The sequence below is a fragment of the Argopecten irradians genome, chromosome 14 (assembly GCF_041381155.1).
Source record: "Argopecten irradians isolate NY chromosome 14, Ai_NY, whole genome shotgun sequence".
Taxonomy (NCBI): Eukaryota; Metazoa; Mollusca; class Bivalvia; order Pectinida; family Pectinidae; genus Argopecten; species Argopecten irradians.
Window position 1 is genome coordinate 35,909,833 of NC_091147.1, and position 20,940 is coordinate 35,930,772.

Here is a 20,940-nt window from a genome sequence, read left to right on the forward strand (position 1 = left end):
TTGTTAAATATTGCACATTTCTAAACTCGTTATAGTTATCAACCTAATATATCGAGTCAAGATTTACGATTCTGTTCGATCCATTTCATGTGGATGTAAGTTGTTGTATAATCCTTATATATATTTATAAAAAAATAGCTTAACATTTGCAATAGTGATCTTGAAACTTCATTATACCATTTGTGCGTATCACATGTTGATGCACGAGTTGTCGCTCGTGACCTCGGGAGTACAGGACAGCGACCGATTACCTTTATAATGGACTAATTCATCTCGGATTTGAAATGGTTGAAATTAGATTACTTCCTAAGTCTACCTCGCGGACATACTTTATCCGTCTCAATGATCTGTTTATTTAAAAAATAACATGTACAGAGCTCGGATTTGCCATTACATATAAAACCGGTTCTCTGATGTCAAAAAATTCTATCGGGGAAAAAAATCAAAATTAGTTTTTCATTTTTTTTATATTTCATTTTATATTTAACAAAAGGTCACTATCACAGTATCACTACATGAATACCATTCGGTCAAATTTTACTACATTTGTGTAAATGTATATCACATTAAATTTGACGATGTATGACATTTTTACATTCAGATATTGAATGCTAATCAAACTGCTTATAATTAGCTGTACAAATCATGTAGCACCTGCAAATACAGGTGTATTTAGATTGATTGATTTATAACCGTGTTCATGTTTTATCTATATATATAAATTCCGACAGACAAATATGTTGCTTACTCATCGCTGTCACAAATCTCTTATATGTAACTTTTATCTTTTTTTTATGTGTCATTAAAACTGTGCAACCCTTATCTTGAATATCCGTAAATCAACAAAAGAAAATTAAGGTACATATGATACAAAAGATCCAAATTAACTAGGGATATTACATTATATTTTGTTATTGTTGGTTTTACGGGTCCTGAAAGATACGGATAATGCGGTTTTAACAGCCAGGATTAATAAAATGAGAGGAAGCCAGATATCCTAGCGAAATAAAAACCGACCTACATTGTACAACTACCATCTTGTAACTTGCCGATCAAGAGTGGTAATACACGTATGTCTAACCAACGAACCAAACGGTGATGAAGCTATTTTTTGTGTTTTAATCAAATTTTAATTTATTACGAGAAAAGAAATAATTTTTACAACAAAAAGGCATTCCTGTCATATTATTTCAGTGCACACATACTCTACCCCCCCCCCCCCCCCCCCTCGTCCATTTAATTAATCATCGGTTATTAATAAAAGTAGTCGATTCTAGATATAGTTTGCATTATGTATACATGAAAATTGATCTGTAGGACATTCAGTAATGAAAAGCCAAATCATGGTGTGACATGGCATGTCTTGATATAAGTTTAAAAATAAAGAAGCCGACTTATTTCAAACAATAAATCAAAATTTTTCCATAGATAAAAGTTGCGATTTAGTTTTGTGGTAAAGGCTATGGGAATCAATGTAAAGTCCTTATTCAAATTAAATCCGCATAATACATAAAAATGGAAAGGTAAATAAATTTACCCTTAGGGTGCCAAACTAAGAATTTAAAATATCTAAATACGTTGGTCATTCGCGTTGTTAACGTCATGCCACCTTTAACCATATACAATGGAGAATGAATTACAATCGAGATTTATTTTCTAACGGCATTTTATCTAAAAGTTCCTAGCTTTAAAAAATCCCCATGCATTTTATCTAAAAGTTCCTAGCTTTAAAAAATCCCCATGCATTTTATCTAAAAGTTCCTAGCTTTAAAAAATCCCCATGCATTTTATCTAAAAGTTCCTAGCTTTAAAAAATCCCCATGCATTTTATCTAAAAGTTCCTAGCTTTAAAAAATCCCCATGCATTTTATCTAAAAGTTCCTAGCTTTAAAAAATCCCCATGCATTTTATCTAAAAGTTCCTAGCTTTAAAAAGTCCCCATGCATTTTATCTAAAAGTTCCTAGCTTTAAAAAATCCCCATGCATTTTATCTGAAAGTTCCTAGCTTTAAAAAAAATCCCTATCAGATCAAAATGAATAAGTAGTAATTCTGTAGAAAATTGAAAAAAGAAATTTGTAGTAATATTTTTGAAAATATCTATTGGGACACTAGGTGTACAATATAGTATTAAATATATTTTAAAGATTCTTTAACATGTACATGTATATATATTACTTGTGAATTACAAATATATAAAGAATTAAAAAAAAAGAAATTCCAGATTATAATTCTGACATGCACTTTTTCGAGTGTATACATGTACGATTAAGATGTATTTATATGTCAAAGATAAGACAGTCCAGGGTAAAAGTACATGATTTCCATGTATCAAATCCGAGATTACGAAAGTATTAACATTCCAGTCACTTCTGATCAGTATTCCACAACAGTATAAGATTAGTAACATGATCAGACAAAACTTGACCGATCGTACGTGGTACCATTCGAAACACGTGTCAACGTGTTCCCGTGGACAAATTATCATGTATGGACCTTTGCTGGGGTTAGTATGGTGTTGAACAACCCTGGTAGTATTACATAATAACCGATGTCTTCGTACCAGAGAGGTATATTTATTTCAATATATTCACCACTTTTGTATTAGATCTGGAATTTGTTTAAAATATAATCATAATCATTTAATGTGAATTTGATTACAAGACGAAATATGACCTTCGAACACCACAGTGAGAAAAAATATAATGTATCTAATTTATGTACAAAAAACACCATCAGAACCTATTAATTAGGTATCGATGTACATGCACGACACGTGATTGATCATATCAGCAAGCCATACCGCACTGAGACTTTTGATAAGGTTGTTTCTTTCAAAGAAAACAAAAATTAAACAAATAGATAAACAATTAAAACAGACATTAAACTATGGTGGCCTATTTCAGCCATGCTGCATTGACGATCCCGTCATGAGAAGAGCGACAGTGTGACAAGCGAAAAGCATGCAAATGGAGCGCTGATGCGCCATGTTATAGTGCGCCAAGCGAAGAGCCACAACGTTAACGCGCCGTGCGACAAACACAATATATATCATTATTCAATTGGCACTTTGTCGCATTGTCGCTTTTCGCATGGCGGGGTCGCATATGTGACACTGCGGCATAGCCAAATCATCCACCAATTCCATAAAATACACATGACACATTATCATCTGAAAACAAGAATATTGAAGGTAGGAGATCTCATGAATGTCATTTATATAGTGTAAAATAGACCCGACCTAAGGATTGATCCCTGTCGCACACAAGAAGCCAAATTAAGTGACCAACTTCCGCAAAAAACTGTTTCTCGTTCTGAACGGAAACAATTCAAGTGTTATTTTTTTCCTGACATCATAGTATATGTTTTATTTGTATGATCGTTGGTGTAAAATGTCTGACTTGCCGCCAATCTATATGTTTCTGGCAACAGACGTTATCGATGGCTATGTATTTGTCTTCAAAGCCACACCTAGTCGTTTAACTCCAGTTGTCATTTCTAATATGATCGGTACCATATCTGCAGTATGGATCAGGATTCAGAAGGAAGTAAACAACATCAAGTAAGAACGTATAGAGGATGGAAGCTTTACCAAATGATGGAAGCTTTACCAAATGCTGGGAAGGTCAGCTGAGAAAGTAATGGCAGAAGCAAGATGAGGATAAGACACTCCATTGTGCGCGGCACTGGAATATTAAGAAAGTTTGTTCCACTGAGTATTGTATTTAGGACAAATATCGTCGTGTAAACAAGTTAAAATGCAACGTATCTATTTGTTTTGAATTCGACATCAATGAATTTGATTATTGTTATAGACTTACAGCTGTTTTCTCCCTATATTACCAGTCAGTGATGTTGGAGACACCATACAGCTGTTTTTTCCTTCTAGGACTCGTCAGTGATGTTACAGACACCATACAGCTGTTTTGTCCTTCTAGGACTCGTCAGTGATAATAGGGACACCATACTGCTGTTTTGTCCCTCTATAAATAGTTAGTGATGTTACAGACACCATACTGCTGTTTTGTCCCTCTAGGACTCGTCAGTGATGTTACAGACACCATACTGCTGTTTTGTCCCTCTATAACTAGTTAGTGATGTTACAGACACCATACTGCTGTTTTGTCCTTATATGAGTAGTCAGTGGTGTTGCGGACACCATACAGCTGATATGTTCCTCTATATACAACTGTTTTGTCCTTCTAGGACTCGTCAGTGATGTTACAGACCTTACACTGCTGTTTTTATTTGTAATGCCTTTTATGTTTATGTATTTCCTGGATAAACAAGACAATAAGACTGAAATCTTTTAATATTCATAGTTTATTGAAGTCATTCAAATTATCAACAAAATATGTACATGATCACAGACCAGCTGAAAAGGTATTTTGTACAAAATCTTGGCACATTTGAAAATTTACCTGTCAGCAGGTGTGGGAGTCTTTGTAAGCCTAGCGGGGTTATAAAAAATGGTAGCCGTAAAAAATGCTAAACCTAAGTTTATAAAGACTCGCACACCTGAACACAGGTGAATATATACAACATGAGGGAATAGTTTCCGCAATGGTAACTCCTATATATATATAATAAATAAATATTTAATTAATTCTACTGTACACACAGCTATGTTTCTCTTTCTCCAGTTCCTTTTTCTTTCTATCTTCTCTTTCCTCACTATTTCCTTACACATTCTATCTATCATACACACTATACAATAGCAATATGTCCCAGACTTGCAAACATTGTCAGAGGAAACCTCCACATTTAAATAAAAATATTTTTTTTACTTCAATTAAAATTATTTTTCGCCACTACTAGACCATTTTATCATTGTGTGATTTTGTTTCCGAAATTCTAAATCAAATTTGTCAAATCTGAATGATGTAACAAATTTAACAAAACAATTTGCAACAAAAAAATATTCATGATCATGAATAGAATTTTTTAATATATGTAATGTATAACAAATCCCCTATTTAGATCATTATTAAGGCATGCCGATATGATCATATTGTTAGTTAGGACAATGCCTAATAAGGCTTTTCCACAGATTAGAATTTTAAATCATTAAAGAAAATAAACCCCCAAGGTATTTGGCACCAGTCACTGCATTTTTTAGGGTTTAATTTCTATCTGTTCTCAAATATTTGTACGTTTGCCCATCTTTACAAATCTGTCACGGTTCTTAACCAAACTAAACAAAGTATTTCGATAATCTAACCTTCGGTGGTGGTTCTGATAAAATCGCACGTTGTCGAACATGTTACATATCATTGATTTTGAAAAGCTTAACACATAAATAAGTTGTGAATCATCGGTATAGAATTTCTCGTCTGGTAGTTACAAATCTTGTAAATTCTTAAAACAATTTTATGAACTGGAAATGTTCCAACGTATAATATGTATATGGTCTGAACCATATCAAGGAGACTTGTACATGTAATGTTTAAAAAACCGTATTCAACCCAATAAGCGCCCATGTCCCTATAAGTGCCCCTACCCTTTTTTGAGGGCTCGATTTCAAATGCCCAGGCATAAATAAGACCAAAACTACACAAAACTGTATAGATTTGTACTAATTTTGTCTGATTAGCACCTTATCATTTTTTTCAATTATTTAAACGCCCTGGGCGCTTATTGGGTCGAATACGGTATATAACAATGCAACAGTACTCATCAGGTAATGACAATTCATTACCCATAACAAATGTAACTCCATTAGCACCACACATTGTTGTTGAAATCCTAGTATTCTAATATTGCACATGAAACCAAAATCAACAGGTCCGAACAAGTGAATATATTCCCCCAAATAACACTATAAAACTTGTTCATTAACATTGTATAACACTAGACATCATGCAGTGAACCGTTTCCATGGTTACCAAGGTTAACCTTTGACCCGTGGGGTCTAGTCTAAAAAAAATAGTACATATCAACATTACTTTCAATGCAAACATGAAATGAACTTTCACATAACACTCAAGTTTTTATTGACTTTGTGATCCAGGTTAGGACTAATAGTAGCCAATTGTTGAGAAAATGCAGCACAAAACAACAAATACTCTAGCAACGAACCCACTAAAAATACCAACATATATAGAAAAGGCGTTGATTGATAACATTCCCAGTTCTGTTTCAATATGAAATATCAACACTCAATTTGAGCGACCTTGAGGAGTATGAACACAATGTCAAATGATGAAAATGCTGAGACTTGTGTAGGAAGGAGCGGTAAAAATATATATATATGACAACATGTTGACAATACAGAAATCTGAACGATGAAAACAATCAAAAATTCTTGTCACATTAATAACATGTCAATTCAAATGTCATTTGATGCTTAAAAATGTAGTGAATTCTATATTGCTTAATATCAACAAAGGTCAAAGGTGAAACCTTAAAGTTCAAAGGCCATAGTTCATTCCTTACAGCATGATTTATACAATATGTCATATAGCCATAATCAAACTGACAAAAAAATATTAATAACAATACAAATCTTCTATGTCATCGAAAAGAATTTCAAATTTAAATAATAGTCATATATGTAAAACAATATATAGTGATTTTTTGTGAAAAACTTTCTTCTGTAGATTATTTCATTTGTAGTATAATTTGAAAATGTGAATTACTAATTATAAACATCAACAGCATTACTACACTTGGTGTAGTATGGTATTGGACAACTAAAGAATTGGTTTAGAAAGGTTTGAAAGTTTGTTCTTATTTTCGAATCTGTAATTTAACATCAAACTAATATCTAGATCTTTTGAATAATGGGTAAATATATATGTTGATCTCATCCAAATATGGCATTTCAAAAGGCTTCAAAATTGGAATTTTAAGAACATTAATTGTTTGAAACAAGTTCAACTTGTTCCAAGTTTTAGTAAATTGGTCTTGCTGAATGGTTCAGGGAAAAAGTAAAATATGTTATAAAAAAATTTACCATTCAATTCTGGAATGCTTAAGCTTTAAATGCTCACAGTATTGTGTTGTGAAAATTGTTCTGAAGACCTGATTTACTTTATATCCTGGAGATTATCTCCCTTTAACGAAAGTTTAACGAAAGCCTAGACTACCTTTGAACAATAACAATACGAGTCTAGATGCAATATTGATCAAAGAATTTTGATAAATCGCATAAAGGTGGTCAACAAAACAATTATTACAACATTCACGAAATCTCACAAAATCTGACGAAATCTCATGGGTGTATTACGGTATCAGGATATGATGATATTCTCCTGCGAAAATTCCATTTTTTTCAAAAAAATAATGTTTCATATTTTTAGCAAAATCTTCATACCTGTATGTACTTTCATTTCTTTGACTTTTTTTTAACTGAAAAATAGACACAAATCAATTGTGAAAAATAATTGATTATAAACACTAAATATGATCAAGATTTTTCAATTAACAAATAGATATCTAACAGCTAATAGATAGCTAATAAATTGAAGAAGTATATGGTACAGCAGTTACTACAGATTTTCAAACATGAAACTTTTATCCAAAATGAAAATTTCAAATTTGTTTTTACAAAAGACTTCAAAGAATCATATATACACACTAGTTTTTTGATGTGTTGGCACTTTTTAGCACAGAGGTTACAATATTCGAATAAATAAATGATCTATATCCTGAATTCAAAAGCCATTCACTTTTGTCTTCGCTCGACAAATCCTTTTAATAGATTAAGGATGATTTCACATCTCATCGCTTGTGTCACCAGATCTCTTTCAAAAAGTTTTCAAACTAAATAATGTTCATTGAAAACTTCAATTTTGTTTGCTTGCCACAAAGCCAAAGCTAACTTATCGGGGAAGACACTTCCGCCAGGCAGGTTGTTATGGTAACTATAGAGAAATGTCAATTCCTTATGCACACGTTACGAAAGTCTAAATATGGCTGCACAACATTAGACTAGAAACCACACCAGCCTCCCAGAACAACTGTTGTCATTCCTGAAGGCACCACAGAAAGGCAGGTCTCACAAATCGTTCCCATTCCAACCCCTATCTATTCACAACACCGGAAAGAATTTAATCTTTCATCTGCAAATATATCTCTTGAATCAAGACTCGGAGGCATCAGGTCGTCATGGTTGCATATTGTATAATAACGTCCTCTTTACTCCTTCAAGACTAGGCTTAGGCTTGGAGAATCAAATTTGCAGTCAGATTTGCATTTCCTCAGAACTGCATTCTTCTCTCCTTCAAGTCTTGTCACAAGGGCTTGAAGAGTTTGAACTTTGTAGTGGGGCTTTTGCGTCCTCATACCTGCCAAACTTTGTCCCCTTCATCTTCCGATGAATCATCTTTATCCTGTTGAAAAATAAGCAAAAACATAAACATGAAATAAAGAACAGTATCTGCCTGTAAAATGCAGTTTTCACCAAAAAATAATCATAAGTATTACTAAGCTATTCTGTTTGAGTATGATTAATTTGTAGGCAACTATGATTATCTAAGAATGTGTTGGACTTTAAAATTTGAGGATCTAGACAAAGTACCCAGAGAAAAAAACCATCACACTACAGCAAGTTCCTTGACCTTTGAACCAACCAGTTCCTTGACCTTTGAACCAGACCCTTTACACACTAAACCACTACAGAGGCTACATCATTACAGGAGTGAGCTAATATTATTGATTACATTTTACAACTCATTCACCCCTGAAGACACATTTAGACTCTTCTAAATCAAAGACTAGATCAGTCTATTAAGAAATTTCAGGGGTGAATGCGTTAACAAAGCAACAATAATGATTTGTGTTTGTAATGTTGTTGATGCTTTGATTTCATATCAACTTGATCAAACTTACCTCTGATTTGTCACAAGGCTGAACGAAAGAGTCAGTCAAACTCTCGGCATCTAGGGAGAATTTTCTTCCTGTCTCTAAGGCACTAGTACTGCCTGTAAATCAAAATATGTTTATAATAATTTCTATTTCTTAATTCTACACACACAAACCATTGTCAATAACAGTGAGACAAAGTGTTAGATTTCTTTTTTTTTCTCTCTCTCTCTCTCTCACCAGACAAATGCAACCTCGATTCTAATCAGTCTGTTGATGCTTCATTCATTCATTTTTAATTTCTTATTCCATCAATAATTTCTACAGATCTTGAACTTTTTAAGAAAGAATTTTTTCAGCTTTCTTTGATAAAATTACACAAAGCTTGATGACCATATGTACCTGTTTTGAAGTGACAAGTTGTAGGAAAATCCCGATAGCTGTTAGAATCTGATTGGCTCCCTTGGCGTGTTAGCGTTCCTGTGGCGATGAGGGAAGGGCGGGGTGAGTGCAGAGGAGTACAGTAGTTTAGAGTGTGTACACTGCTACTACGTGTCATTGGTGCTCGCTGAAATACTCTAATCATGGCGTCCTTCTCCGCAAGCTGTGTCTGCAAGGACTTAACCCTAGCAGGAGCAAAAGGGAAATATAAAAATAAGGAACATGCTCACAAAGTTGAGATGGGTTTAACTCATTAACCCCTAAAGACACATTCAATCTCTTCTTAATCAAAGACTGGAACAGTCCATTATGAAATTTCAGGGGTGAATTAGTTAATCAAGTCCTAACTTCAGCTGAAGGCATGCAGCTTATAAGAAGCAAATAATATAATTACCTTCAGATGCATTCTTAAAATAAATTAACCTCGATTTGAGTGAATGAAAACAATGTTTGAATATAGTAACTTGAACATGATCTTAGAAGAAAAACATTTATTTTGTTGACACACTTGGTTGACATTTTACAATCTTTGACCAGAATACTTTGAATCATTGTAACTTGAGCCTTGAGCTCAATGATTTGTAAATAGAATATGGTGACTGGGATTAAATCAAATTCAGTGAACCGTGATGAGAATATGATCCAATTTTAATCAAATCAACTCACTCATGACCAATATATATATTAACTTACTTTGACTCGAGTTCGGTGATCTGTGACCGGAATACTTCCTCCACAGGCCCAACCTTAGGAGGAAGTTGAACTCGCTCTGAGTCGAATGACCACTGCTCCTGAAGTTCAGGGTTCTGTAAAGTTAACTGGCGCATATTCTCCTCCAGGTATTTCTGCTCCCACTAAAAATGATAAAAAGTAAGTAAAATCCGATTAAAAAGAATCAATAATCAAAATTTTCTTAATGTTGAAACTGCAATAATAACGAGTGCAAAATAAGAAGAAAAAAATTCTTTCTTTTGTATTTACCTTAACAACTTCTGTTTCAAGCTGCAAAATCTTTGCTTCTTTCTCGTTTAGAAGTCGCTGTAGGGAGTAAATATTATTCATCTCTGAGGCTGTTTCTTTTCCAGGTTCTTTTTTCGGAAGGGTACCGGTCTGTCAAGGTGAAACAAACATTAAACCATCGTGAACATTTAAAGATTTATGCAAAATCCTTGAAAATTACAGGTAAAAGTGAATTATCACACAAAATTGCAGAGTTTATTGTCAAGGGAGATAAATACAAATATGCAGAGTTTATTGCCAAGGGAGATAACTATAAAGATGCAGAGTTTATTGCCAAGGGAGATAACTATAAAGATGCAGAGTTTATTGTCAAGGGAGATAACTGAAATTTTCTAAAAAAGATATATTATATCTTTCTCTAATTACCTGCTCTTGTGACTTGATTAATTTCTTCTCTAGATTTGTTCTCAGTTTACTCTCCATTTGTTCACGCTTTTCACACGTCGCTTGTAGTAAGGAAAAGGCTCGCTGGAGCTGGTCAAGTCTCTCCATCTGGAGTTGTTTGACACAACACTGTGACAAATAGCATCAATCGTTAAACAAATGGCTTTAATGATACAGAGAATAATATAGAATTGTATCTATTGAAACCTATTTTCACTCCCAAGTTCGAAAGAGATACAAATAAGGCATACCGGCATGGCTTACAACCTGCACTACCGCTTTCCACAGAAAAAAGTAACAGCTTATAATCTCAAAACCAAAGCAGGTTTGATGGTTTTGCTAGTATATTTACAACTTTAGTTTGGTATTTTTTTTGTTTTATGTCCAAAGATTTTGATAAATTTTGTCAGATATTAACTTTCGTGAATTTGGACAGATTCGTGAATGCAGCGAAATTAAAAGCCCAGCCAGAATTAACAACTATATATATATATATATATATATATATATATATCACTGTTACAGCAGCTGTTATTTATTTTGTATCTTACCTCCTTCTCCAGTCGGACCACATTGGACTGGGCATTGGTCAATGCTGCATCCAAAATGTCCAGCTGATCCTTTTGACCTTGAACTGTTGTACGGAGTGTAGCGACCTCGAGCTCAAAACGATCACGTTGATTCTGAAGTTCCTTATCTGGCAACACAAATATCAATTTCAAAAGTTATAAAAGCTACAGCATAAAGCAAAGTTTACATGTCAAGGCCTGATGCATAGCGAAAACAAATCATAAATACTTTATCTATAAATATATCATCTTATATTAGTATAATACAAGTTATCAAATAGACGAAATTAATGGTAAGAAAATCTTTCTTCATTGATCGAGCTGTATTTAGTACATTATTAAAATTGCCAGACAGTGATCTTCCACTTTGAATTGATGGAGGTGTATTCAGTATGACATTAGCCTTGCCGGGCAGTGATCATCCATTTTGAATTGACAAGGTTGTATTTATCAGCTATCATAAACGATATTGGTTAGACAATCTAAGATGGAGTCAAAAAAGACCATCAATGAGAAAACTTACTTTTTGCCAACAAAGCTGATGTACCTTCCTCTCTTTCTGTTCCTTGATTTGGCTGGAAATAAAAGAATGAAAAAACTTTAAAATGAGCAAAAATAACACATAAATAGACAGAAGACCTGGGTTAAATAAGGTCCGCTTATATATATTTTCACAGGTATATACATATCATAATTAATAAGGTCATCCACTGTATTTTTATTGTATTTATTCTTTTATTCAATCTTGCAAACTTTCTTATAAATTTCTGTTTTCTTTACTTCAAATTAACTTTAAGTAAGACATTCAACAATATTAAACTCACCTCGCTATTAGAACCGTGACTAGATTTTTCTAATTTTTCTGAAAATAAAAACAAAATCTTAATTAAATAAATATTTCTTTTTTTAATTTTACTGTAAATATATAAGCCATTATAAGCTATTACACATAACTATGCAGTATGAATGAAGTACATATGACATCTAACCATATCTATTTTGCAGTACACACACGTACATTAATCACATACGCATGAAATAACAATCCAATCGGAAGTAGTTTACCTGTACACAATCACAATAGCCAGGTTTGTTGATAGCGATTACACTGACATCAAACCCAGCTGTACACTCACTGGATAAGAATGTCTTAAACGGCTCAAAAGAATTCGGGGTAAACACTGTGTATATAATACACATGGTTAGGTAGTTATTTGTAAGCTTACTGGATTTTAATGTTTATTCAATTCTTGTATAACTGGGTACATTAAGTAACTCTAAGTAATATGATTCATAGACCAAAATAAATTAAATATATGATTCTTCAGCTAACATTGATAAAGTAGAGTAAAACTAAGTGAACTTGACTAAAAATATCAAACCTTTTTAAAAATCTGGGTAAAAAAAAAAGTTCAAAGAATCTACTTCCGAGCCGCCCTGCATTAACATTCAGGGTTAATGGGGTATAAAAAACATCTGCCTCTTACGGAACAGTAGAATACCGCTCTTTATAAAATGGAGCACAAAGGAAAAGCAATTCATTCTTTTTAAAGAATTTTACTGAAGACTTGGGCTCCGGTCTACATTCCAGATAGCGTTGTTTTTCAAAGGCAAAAATCCTTATCGCAAGTTAGTCGTGTTGTTACACAAAAGAGTCTAACGATTATATAGAGACGAGAATGGAGTAACCGAAGACAACAAAAGAGAGTCAAGCCGATCCTCACCGCAAGTTCATTCATGCGTGACATTTCATGTGTGACAGCCATAATACGCTAGACATTCCTTTCCAATTCAATGTCCTGTTACTCTACCTAATTCATATATTCTTTATAAATGAAATGCCAACTTTTAAACCTCATTTCCTTTCATTCTGATTTTGTCAAGTTTCATTTAATTCCTTTCTGATATATTATAAACGGAGAGTCTAACATCCTTCTAAACTTCCCTCCACTTTATATCTTATTTAATCTGGACAAAAAATACTTTAAAAGTGATTTATATTAGCAGACTATGTAAGAACATAACGTTAACCCATTTGTATTTGTTTAGAAGTAAATTAAATCTATCTATCTATCATTCCTCCTACGATTCCAGTTGAAGCTACTGGAGTCCACTTTCTGTTTTCTCCTTTAAATAATCATATATGATAATTACAGGAAACAATAGGCAAAATATGTAACATTCCGGATATGACCCTAACAACCCTTAAAACCAAAGTGAAATAATCCACCACAATGGTTAGATCAAACCACAATGGAATGTTAGGTAAGACAGGTAGTGATTTTCATACCTGTTATTACATACCTCGTAGCTGTCACCAAATATTTATGCAAATGAGGCAGGTGTTAGGATGTATCATTTTCACATTATGCGTATAGGTAATATTTTTAGCTTTTTGAAATGTTTAAACACAAGGAAACTCTGTCTAGGAGATAAATTATTTACCTTTCATTGTCTTGTTCTGTGACAGTAGTTTCCGTATTTGCTCCTCAAGTCGTTTTTTCATCATTTTTTCTAATTTTTCACGTTTCTGCGAAGACTGGACTAAAGATTCATACGCCTCATGAACTTTCTGGATTTCCATCTCAAACTATAAACAAAACAAATGATAGAAAAATGTATATATGGTACATGAAATAATAAATTTTGAAAAACGATTGAATTGAACCTCCGCTGTATCTGCATAATATCAATAAGGTATGATGAATAACTTATAACTACAAATTAATCAAATATTAAGTTTATATCTTGCACTAATTGGTAAATTAATTAAGTTTTGAAACAGGTAGAAAATGCAAGTGCCCGGGCCTTCTTACCTTTTGAAGTTTGGAGACTTTTTTACAATATATATTAATATCTTCTCGTAATCGCTTGTTTTCCTCTGTAAGAATTTCAACCATATCTGTCGTCCTTAAAGGATTCAGTTCGTGTGTAGCAGGAGAACTGAAAAACAATTTTTAATTTTACGTCAGAGTTGAAAAGATCTCTTCCAAACCTTATAATTATAATTTAACAAATAATACGTTGAAATTCTATTTTTATGTAGAATAGTCTTGGGGTAATTTAAGTTTCACTTTTTATTATTTGTCCACTAACAATTAGTGAATAAGACTAGAAATTTGTGTAAGACAAATATTGAGAGACTCGATCCATGACAGGATGAGACATGGTACCTGTACAATAGCTAAACGTACATTTTACATACGGATAACATTATATGCCACGTATTTCATGGAGGGGCAAAACAAGTGAGAATATAAAACTTCAAAATTATCCTGCTGTATATAATGTAACACATATAATCACCTCTGTCTGTGGGGAGGGAGTAGCTGTGTGTGAAGCTGTGCCGCTAACGCTTCCGGACTATGTGACTCCCAGTACCGATGTAAATCCGGCTGAGAATGACAAGACTTCATTTCCACCGATTCAACAGTCTCGTAAGATCTTTTCATTTTACTTCTGTCCATATTTTCGTATAACCCGTTCGCTCCGGGATACTGCGGAGGGGGCGTTAACGTTGTGAAATATGCTGCCTGCAAACTGGGATTTGATGTTTGTGGTGGATTTGATCCAGTAAACGCCCAGTCTGTATTTGCTACCGATAATGAACACAAATGCGAATCTCCTACGTCCTTACCCCCCAGTCCCCCACACTCCCCGATTTTTTGTCCCTGGGGGAGGAGATGGGGGTGTTGACTCCATGGGTAGAAAGGACCACTGTTTAAGTAACCACGATTATCGGTGGGGTGCGGTACTTGTCCATAGTAAGGGATACCACTCTGTTGGGTTTTAGAGTCCTGTGCAAGACGTGCCATAATGCTGTATTCCTCGCTACACTCAGTTTGATGATGATACGAAGGGGCCGCAGTTTCCTCCCCTTGCGGTTCCTGTCGCTGCGAAGATGACAAGTTTTCCATGGACGAAACCGAAACATCCGTACTTGTTTCGCTCCCAGAGAAACTTTGACGAAGACCTGCACAATACAAATGAAGAATGCCACAAATAAGTGATTGTCATTCTATAAATCAGAACGATTTATATTTTTATTTCATTCAAACATTGTCAAATTTTAAAGCACATTTTACATTTTGGAATTTTCACTCTGATTTCCCAGACAGCTTTTTTTCATTTCATTGATCTTCTGTCTGGATATACAACAATGGAAGATACCTTTTAAAGTATAACTTACCGGAAATATCAGATTTTAAACCTCACTTGTAGTATAAAGAATCTCTACCGGAAGTGTCATAAAACTATTTTGGCCACCTAATACTCATAATACGGGATGTGGTGTTACGATATCCATCAATACAAGATATCTTGAAAGTGTCACAGCATTAATTCTAACACAGAATGTATGGGATCATCCATAAAGTGCATGCCTGGTGTATATATGTACTTTTATTGTACATTTGCATTAAGGAGTGTATAGTTAATGGAAATAAATATTTCACAAGTTTGAATTTTAAATAAATGTAACAAATGAACAAAACCAAATGTCACCACACAAATCTTACTGAATTAATTAATTATAAGTTACATAATTCAGTGACTTAAGTTTTAACTTGATTAGTTTTTTTGTTGTTTTTTTTTTGTTCCGTTTTTTCAAGACATGAGGCCTTATTTTTTTTATTTTAACATTTTCCACAACGATTATTATTCATGTTATTTATAGTCCATTTATTTTTTTGTTTTGTTAAGACATGGGGCCATAAATTTCAATTTAGCATTTTTCTACAAGGATTAATAATTACTTCATAAAAGTGTATGCAAGTAAGTGCAACATATTTATCTTACAACAAGAAATGAGATAATCTGTATGACAAGAAATCAGATAATCTGTACATATTTAGATTAGGGTTAATGTTAAAACAACTTATTTTCTGCTATACTTACCAGGCTGAACCATCTGTTTACTGTGGCCGGGGTACGGGGGAGGATCTCTATACTGGGACTGCATCATCAAGCCTTGGTCAGGGTCACTTACTACCAAGTACTCATCACTCGAATAGGACTTGAGCAAGTCTACAAAAGACAATTATAGAGGGTTAATTATGGGTTTAGCAAGTCTCCAAAAGGAATATAAAGGGTAAATATGAGACTTGAGCAAGTCTACAAAAAGGATTACATAGGGTAAATTATTAGAGCAAGTAAAAAAAAAGGGGATAATATAGGGTAAATTATGGACTTGAGCAAGTCTACAAAAGGGATTATATAGGGTAAATAATGGACTTGAGCAAGTCTACAAAAGGGATTATATAGAGTAAATATGAACTTGAGCAAGTCTACAAACAGGAATGTTATAAGGTAAATTATGGACTTGAGCAAGTCTACAAACAGGAATGTTATAGGGTAAATCATGGACTTGAGCAAGTCTACCAAAGGTATATAGAGGGGAAATTATGGTCTAGATCTTCAGCAAGTCAACAAAAGGGAATAATATAAAACAGGTCTACAAAATCAAATTGAATATAGGATAAATATGGACTTTAGCAAGTCTACAAAAGGAATAACTTGCATAATAATGGAGACACTTAATTCTACTACCATGGGTAAAACATTTTTAAACAAGTCTAGGATCAGCATATGCCAGCTAGTAGATGTAATATTGCAGTAAAAGCTACCACACCTGTTATTTAGCCATAACGACTTAATTTTAGCTGCAATGCATGTGATGCTTTCCACAGCAGCTCTAAACACAGACATCTGAGGAATGCCGAGAGACTCTACCAGAAAACATGTAAACCACTTATAGTGTTATCTAAATCAGAATTAGCTGATCATGCATCCAACCCTGGCCCAACACTAGAATAAATTTCAAGTCGATCGAATCTTATATGTTTATATGATAGTTATTCATAGCTATGAGACTGAATGTAAGACTATATCACTTGGAAAATAATCATTATTATATATGTGTACATATGAAACAGCTTGTGAAAAATAGTTTATTATAACAAGTTGACTCTTTAACATTTATGAATTTAGACAAAGAAATCATTTTACCAGGATTAACTTGCTTGTAGTCTAGATTGATCATTTTATATTGTTATACATGTACATATACGTACAAATTTCCAATCTCATAATAATCAAACTTTTATGTGTGAATATACTCTTGCAATATTGCCAAGTAAAACTTCAACAAGCCAAATTTAAATGGATAAAATATTTTATAAAAAATTCATAGACATTAACAAAATATCACTAGCTGGGATATATGACTAACTACCAGTTAATCCACATCTACAAACTAATATATTCCTCTAGATCTATATTGTTTAAAATTATAATATACATATATTGTTCTCAACAAAAAATTAAGTAATATTATCCAATAATATATAGTTTATACACATACATGTATATACGCATGTATATAAGGATGAGCAAAATAAAAGACCCTTTCATTAAAGCATATTTATAGTATATATTATACAAGCTAAATACCACTTTTTATTCACAGGATGATCATTACAAGATGGGAAGCAATTATTTTGGCAAGCTCTCCATAACACTGCATACCTGTTGACTGACTGTATAAGATATTTATAGAATCATTACAGATATATCACAGATTTACACCCTCATTTTCACGTAAATAAACGATTAATTTTCGTAAAAAAATAATTGTAGACCTTGATTACTTACCAACCAACATGGAGGAAGATGTTTCAATCGGTAGAAATATATATTTTTGTTGTATTTAATAAACTCCACGAAACGCCACAAAGACCTTGTCTCCCCTTAGTGAACATCAAGACTACTATATGTACAAACCTAAGCCTGGCATACCACAACACTCCACCTAGCACAAGCCACATTGGTATGAAGAAAATCTCTGCAGATTAACGACCTCAGCTTTAAACCTTGAAATCTAAAACCATTTATTTCCCTTCAAGTAGACCATTTCTCTCTTTTATTAATTCAAATCTAGCATACAAAATCAATAAATAGCTATAGTATTAAGATTGGATATTTATAATGAGAATTATTGGTATTATTATGAATTGGTTTTTTTTTTTGTGTGTGTGGTCAAGTTGACAATACTATATAAGAAATGGGTTATATTTGCACTAGCTGTGTATGGCCCCCTGGGGCAGAACAGAAATTTATTCACCAACACATTCCTAACATAACAAAAGCGCTGTTACTGTACATATGATCATAAACAAGATAAGACAGGATTTGAAATCAAATATTTAATAAAATATTAATTGAGGCGTAACATATTGTTTGTTTCAGTATTATTATTTTGTGTTAATTAATAAAAATTAATCAACTGAAAAATGTTTTTTTTTTGTGTATATATAATTTGTATATATACAGTAAAATAAAGTTATTTTTTAATTTCTTGAATTAATTTTTATAATACTTATTAGATATTTCATCTTTATAACAAAATTTAATAATTTCAAATATTCATTTTTTAATTGTAATTTTATTTCTACATGATTTATATTATTAAGAATTATCATTAATTAATGAAAATTAATTTGCGGTACATCTTTATGCCACATCAGACTACCATAAAGAAACAAATCAATTATTTATAATGACCTTCATTTTAAAACATATTTTAAAAGGAATATTCAGTATATATATGTAAAAGCCCCAATGTAATGAATTAATTGGCATGCTATAAATTAACAAGGATAATTAATATATAATTAATTTTCAATTTAATTCAGTTAACAGGAATCTTTATATAGCATATATTAATTATTAATCAGAAAAAATTGCAGATCAATGTAATATATTATCTATATTATCAAATGCCATAATAGTTCAGTTGCAAATGATTTTAGTTGTTTTTTTTTTTTGTGTGAAAAATTTGTTTTTTTTTACATCACACTCCAAATGAAATGATGCATGATCGCACAAGCTTTAAAGCTATAAAGCTAACATATCGAAATCCATGCGATGATTTTTTTATCTGTAACATTCCAAAGCCATGCTGATATATTATCTGCAATTTGTTGAACATTATACAAGTAGGTAATATTACATTTCTTATCTCTGTGCGAGATTCAGATGTTGGCTGCATGCTTCACTTAACTTTAGGCATATTTTATGTTCAAAAACACAGATTTTTAAAAATTAAACTTTAGAATATTTTATCAACTCTGCAGGTGTTTTAGAAATATGTGAAATATTCAGTTTATAGCTTATTTTACATACTCTATATGCTTTATTAGCTATATTTTGCACATCAAAAGTTTCCTCTTTACCTTGAATATATATATCATACATATATTTTATATGCATGTAATATGAATAGAAATATTTTTCTAATACTACTCCTGAAACATTATACTTATCAAATAAAGTGCTTCTTTATTTAAAAAAAAAAAAAATCAGTTTCTCTCAAATCATTTCTGCTACTGTATTTTACCCAATAAGTGTCCCTCCCTCCTTTTTATTTTAGCTAGAATTACGCCTTTATCATAATTACCCAAATTAAATAATTTAGACTGAAAATTAGAAGACTGTGCAATTTTCTTTATTTGATTTCTTTTTCAAATTGATTTATGACTTACTTTGAGCAATAATTTCATGAAAACCTAGTCCAAAGTTTGCTCTATTAATCCACTTATTTTTTTCTCTCTATTCTTAATAAGAGCCCTGGTCATTGGCTCTTATTGGGTTAAAAACAGACTATGTCAGTATTACTTTTATAATCAAAGTTACAATTAATATTAGCTATAAATTATAATATATTTAAAATGAATATATATACATTTATGTGTGTGTATTTTATAATAGTTTTTCTGTACATGTAGAACAAAATTTTGGTAAGTTGCTGGTTATAATCATTAATATACACCACTCCACATATTCCAGAATTTCTATCACTGACTACAGTCAGTGTTCTGCCAGCGTAATCAAAACTATATTGGTTACTAAATATGGGATGAACTATACACGGATACAGGTATGTAACCATGTGTGAAGATATATCAAGAAGTTATAAACCAAATACCTGTAATAGTCAGTCAAACATCCCCGGGGGCTATAGCCATATATCTAAGTCTGGAATGCCATTAAGTAGACATGTGCGAACAGTTACACTAGAAAGTCCTGTTACCATATGAATATCATCACTAAGTAATTCTTGGCCGAGCCTGAAGGTTACCTTTGAAATAAACATTTCCTACCTGGGCTAACGAGATATATACCAGGACATGATGCTATATATGCCTACAGCACAATTTTGACAATACAAAATGACTTTCACCTGAGTAAATATATATACTAACGAGCCCATCAGTAACGAGATATATTCCTTAAGGCTACAGTTTTGTTATCTATATACATAGAAATTTTTACCGGTATGTATATGAAGTGGAGCCTCATATATTCATTCACAAATAAGTTATGACTAAATATACTTGTGTATATTGTACAATTCTGTAAAATTGGTATACTTTTAAAATATCAGAATAATTTACCCCCGTACCTCTATACCGGGTAACTATATACATATAGTGTTTTTTTGTTGTAATTGTCCACAAAAACCTATCATTTAAATAAATAAGAAATATCAATAAAATTGAGATATCAAAGTTTGTCAAAGTTTGGAGTAAAAAAAAAAGAATAGAAAAATAAGAAAAGACAAAGAAAGATGAAAAATGAAATGGAAATTTCAGAGTCTTATCAAAATAATGGGAATGAAAAAAATCCAAATGAAAAAGATTATAATCAAAACTTCACATTTAGATT

General features: G+C 32.4%; 1 protein-coding gene across 4 annotated transcripts in view; it reads right to left on the reverse strand.

Moving 5' to 3' along the window:
• Positions 1 to 4,303: 4,303 nt before the first annotated feature.
• LOC138307818 (angiomotin-like) overlaps positions 4,304 to 20,940 on the reverse strand; it is a 31,914-nt gene continuing 15,277 nt past the window's right edge. For 2 of the 4 annotated variants that reach the window (XM_069248720.1, XM_069248717.1), the window contains exons 2-14: positions 16,114 to 16,242; positions 14,524 to 15,190; positions 14,034 to 14,160; positions 13,663 to 13,807; positions 12,042 to 12,079; positions 11,741 to 11,792; positions 11,200 to 11,345; positions 10,631 to 10,777; positions 10,226 to 10,354; positions 9,938 to 10,098; positions 9,206 to 9,429; positions 8,831 to 8,922; positions 4,304 to 8,334 (exon numbers count right to left, since the gene is read on the reverse strand). In XM_069248720.1, the coding sequence (XP_069104821.1) occupies positions 8,281 to 8,334; positions 8,831 to 8,922; positions 9,206 to 9,429; positions 9,938 to 10,098; positions 10,226 to 10,354; positions 10,631 to 10,777; positions 11,200 to 11,345; positions 11,741 to 11,792; positions 12,042 to 12,079; positions 13,663 to 13,807; positions 14,034 to 14,160; positions 14,524 to 15,190; positions 16,114 to 16,180 (2,049 nt within the window). In that variant the 5' untranslated portion in view covers positions 16,181 to 16,242 and the 3' untranslated portion in view covers positions 4,304 to 8,280. Of the gene's footprint in view, positions 8,335 to 8,830; positions 8,923 to 9,205; positions 9,430 to 9,937; positions 10,099 to 10,225; positions 10,355 to 10,630; positions 10,778 to 11,199; positions 11,346 to 11,740; positions 11,793 to 12,041; positions 12,080 to 13,662; positions 13,808 to 14,033; positions 14,161 to 14,523; positions 15,191 to 16,113; positions 16,243 to 17,868; positions 18,028 to 20,940 lie in introns of those variants that run through there. The other 2 variants (XM_069248719.1, XM_069248718.1) reach the window with 2 other exon arrangements.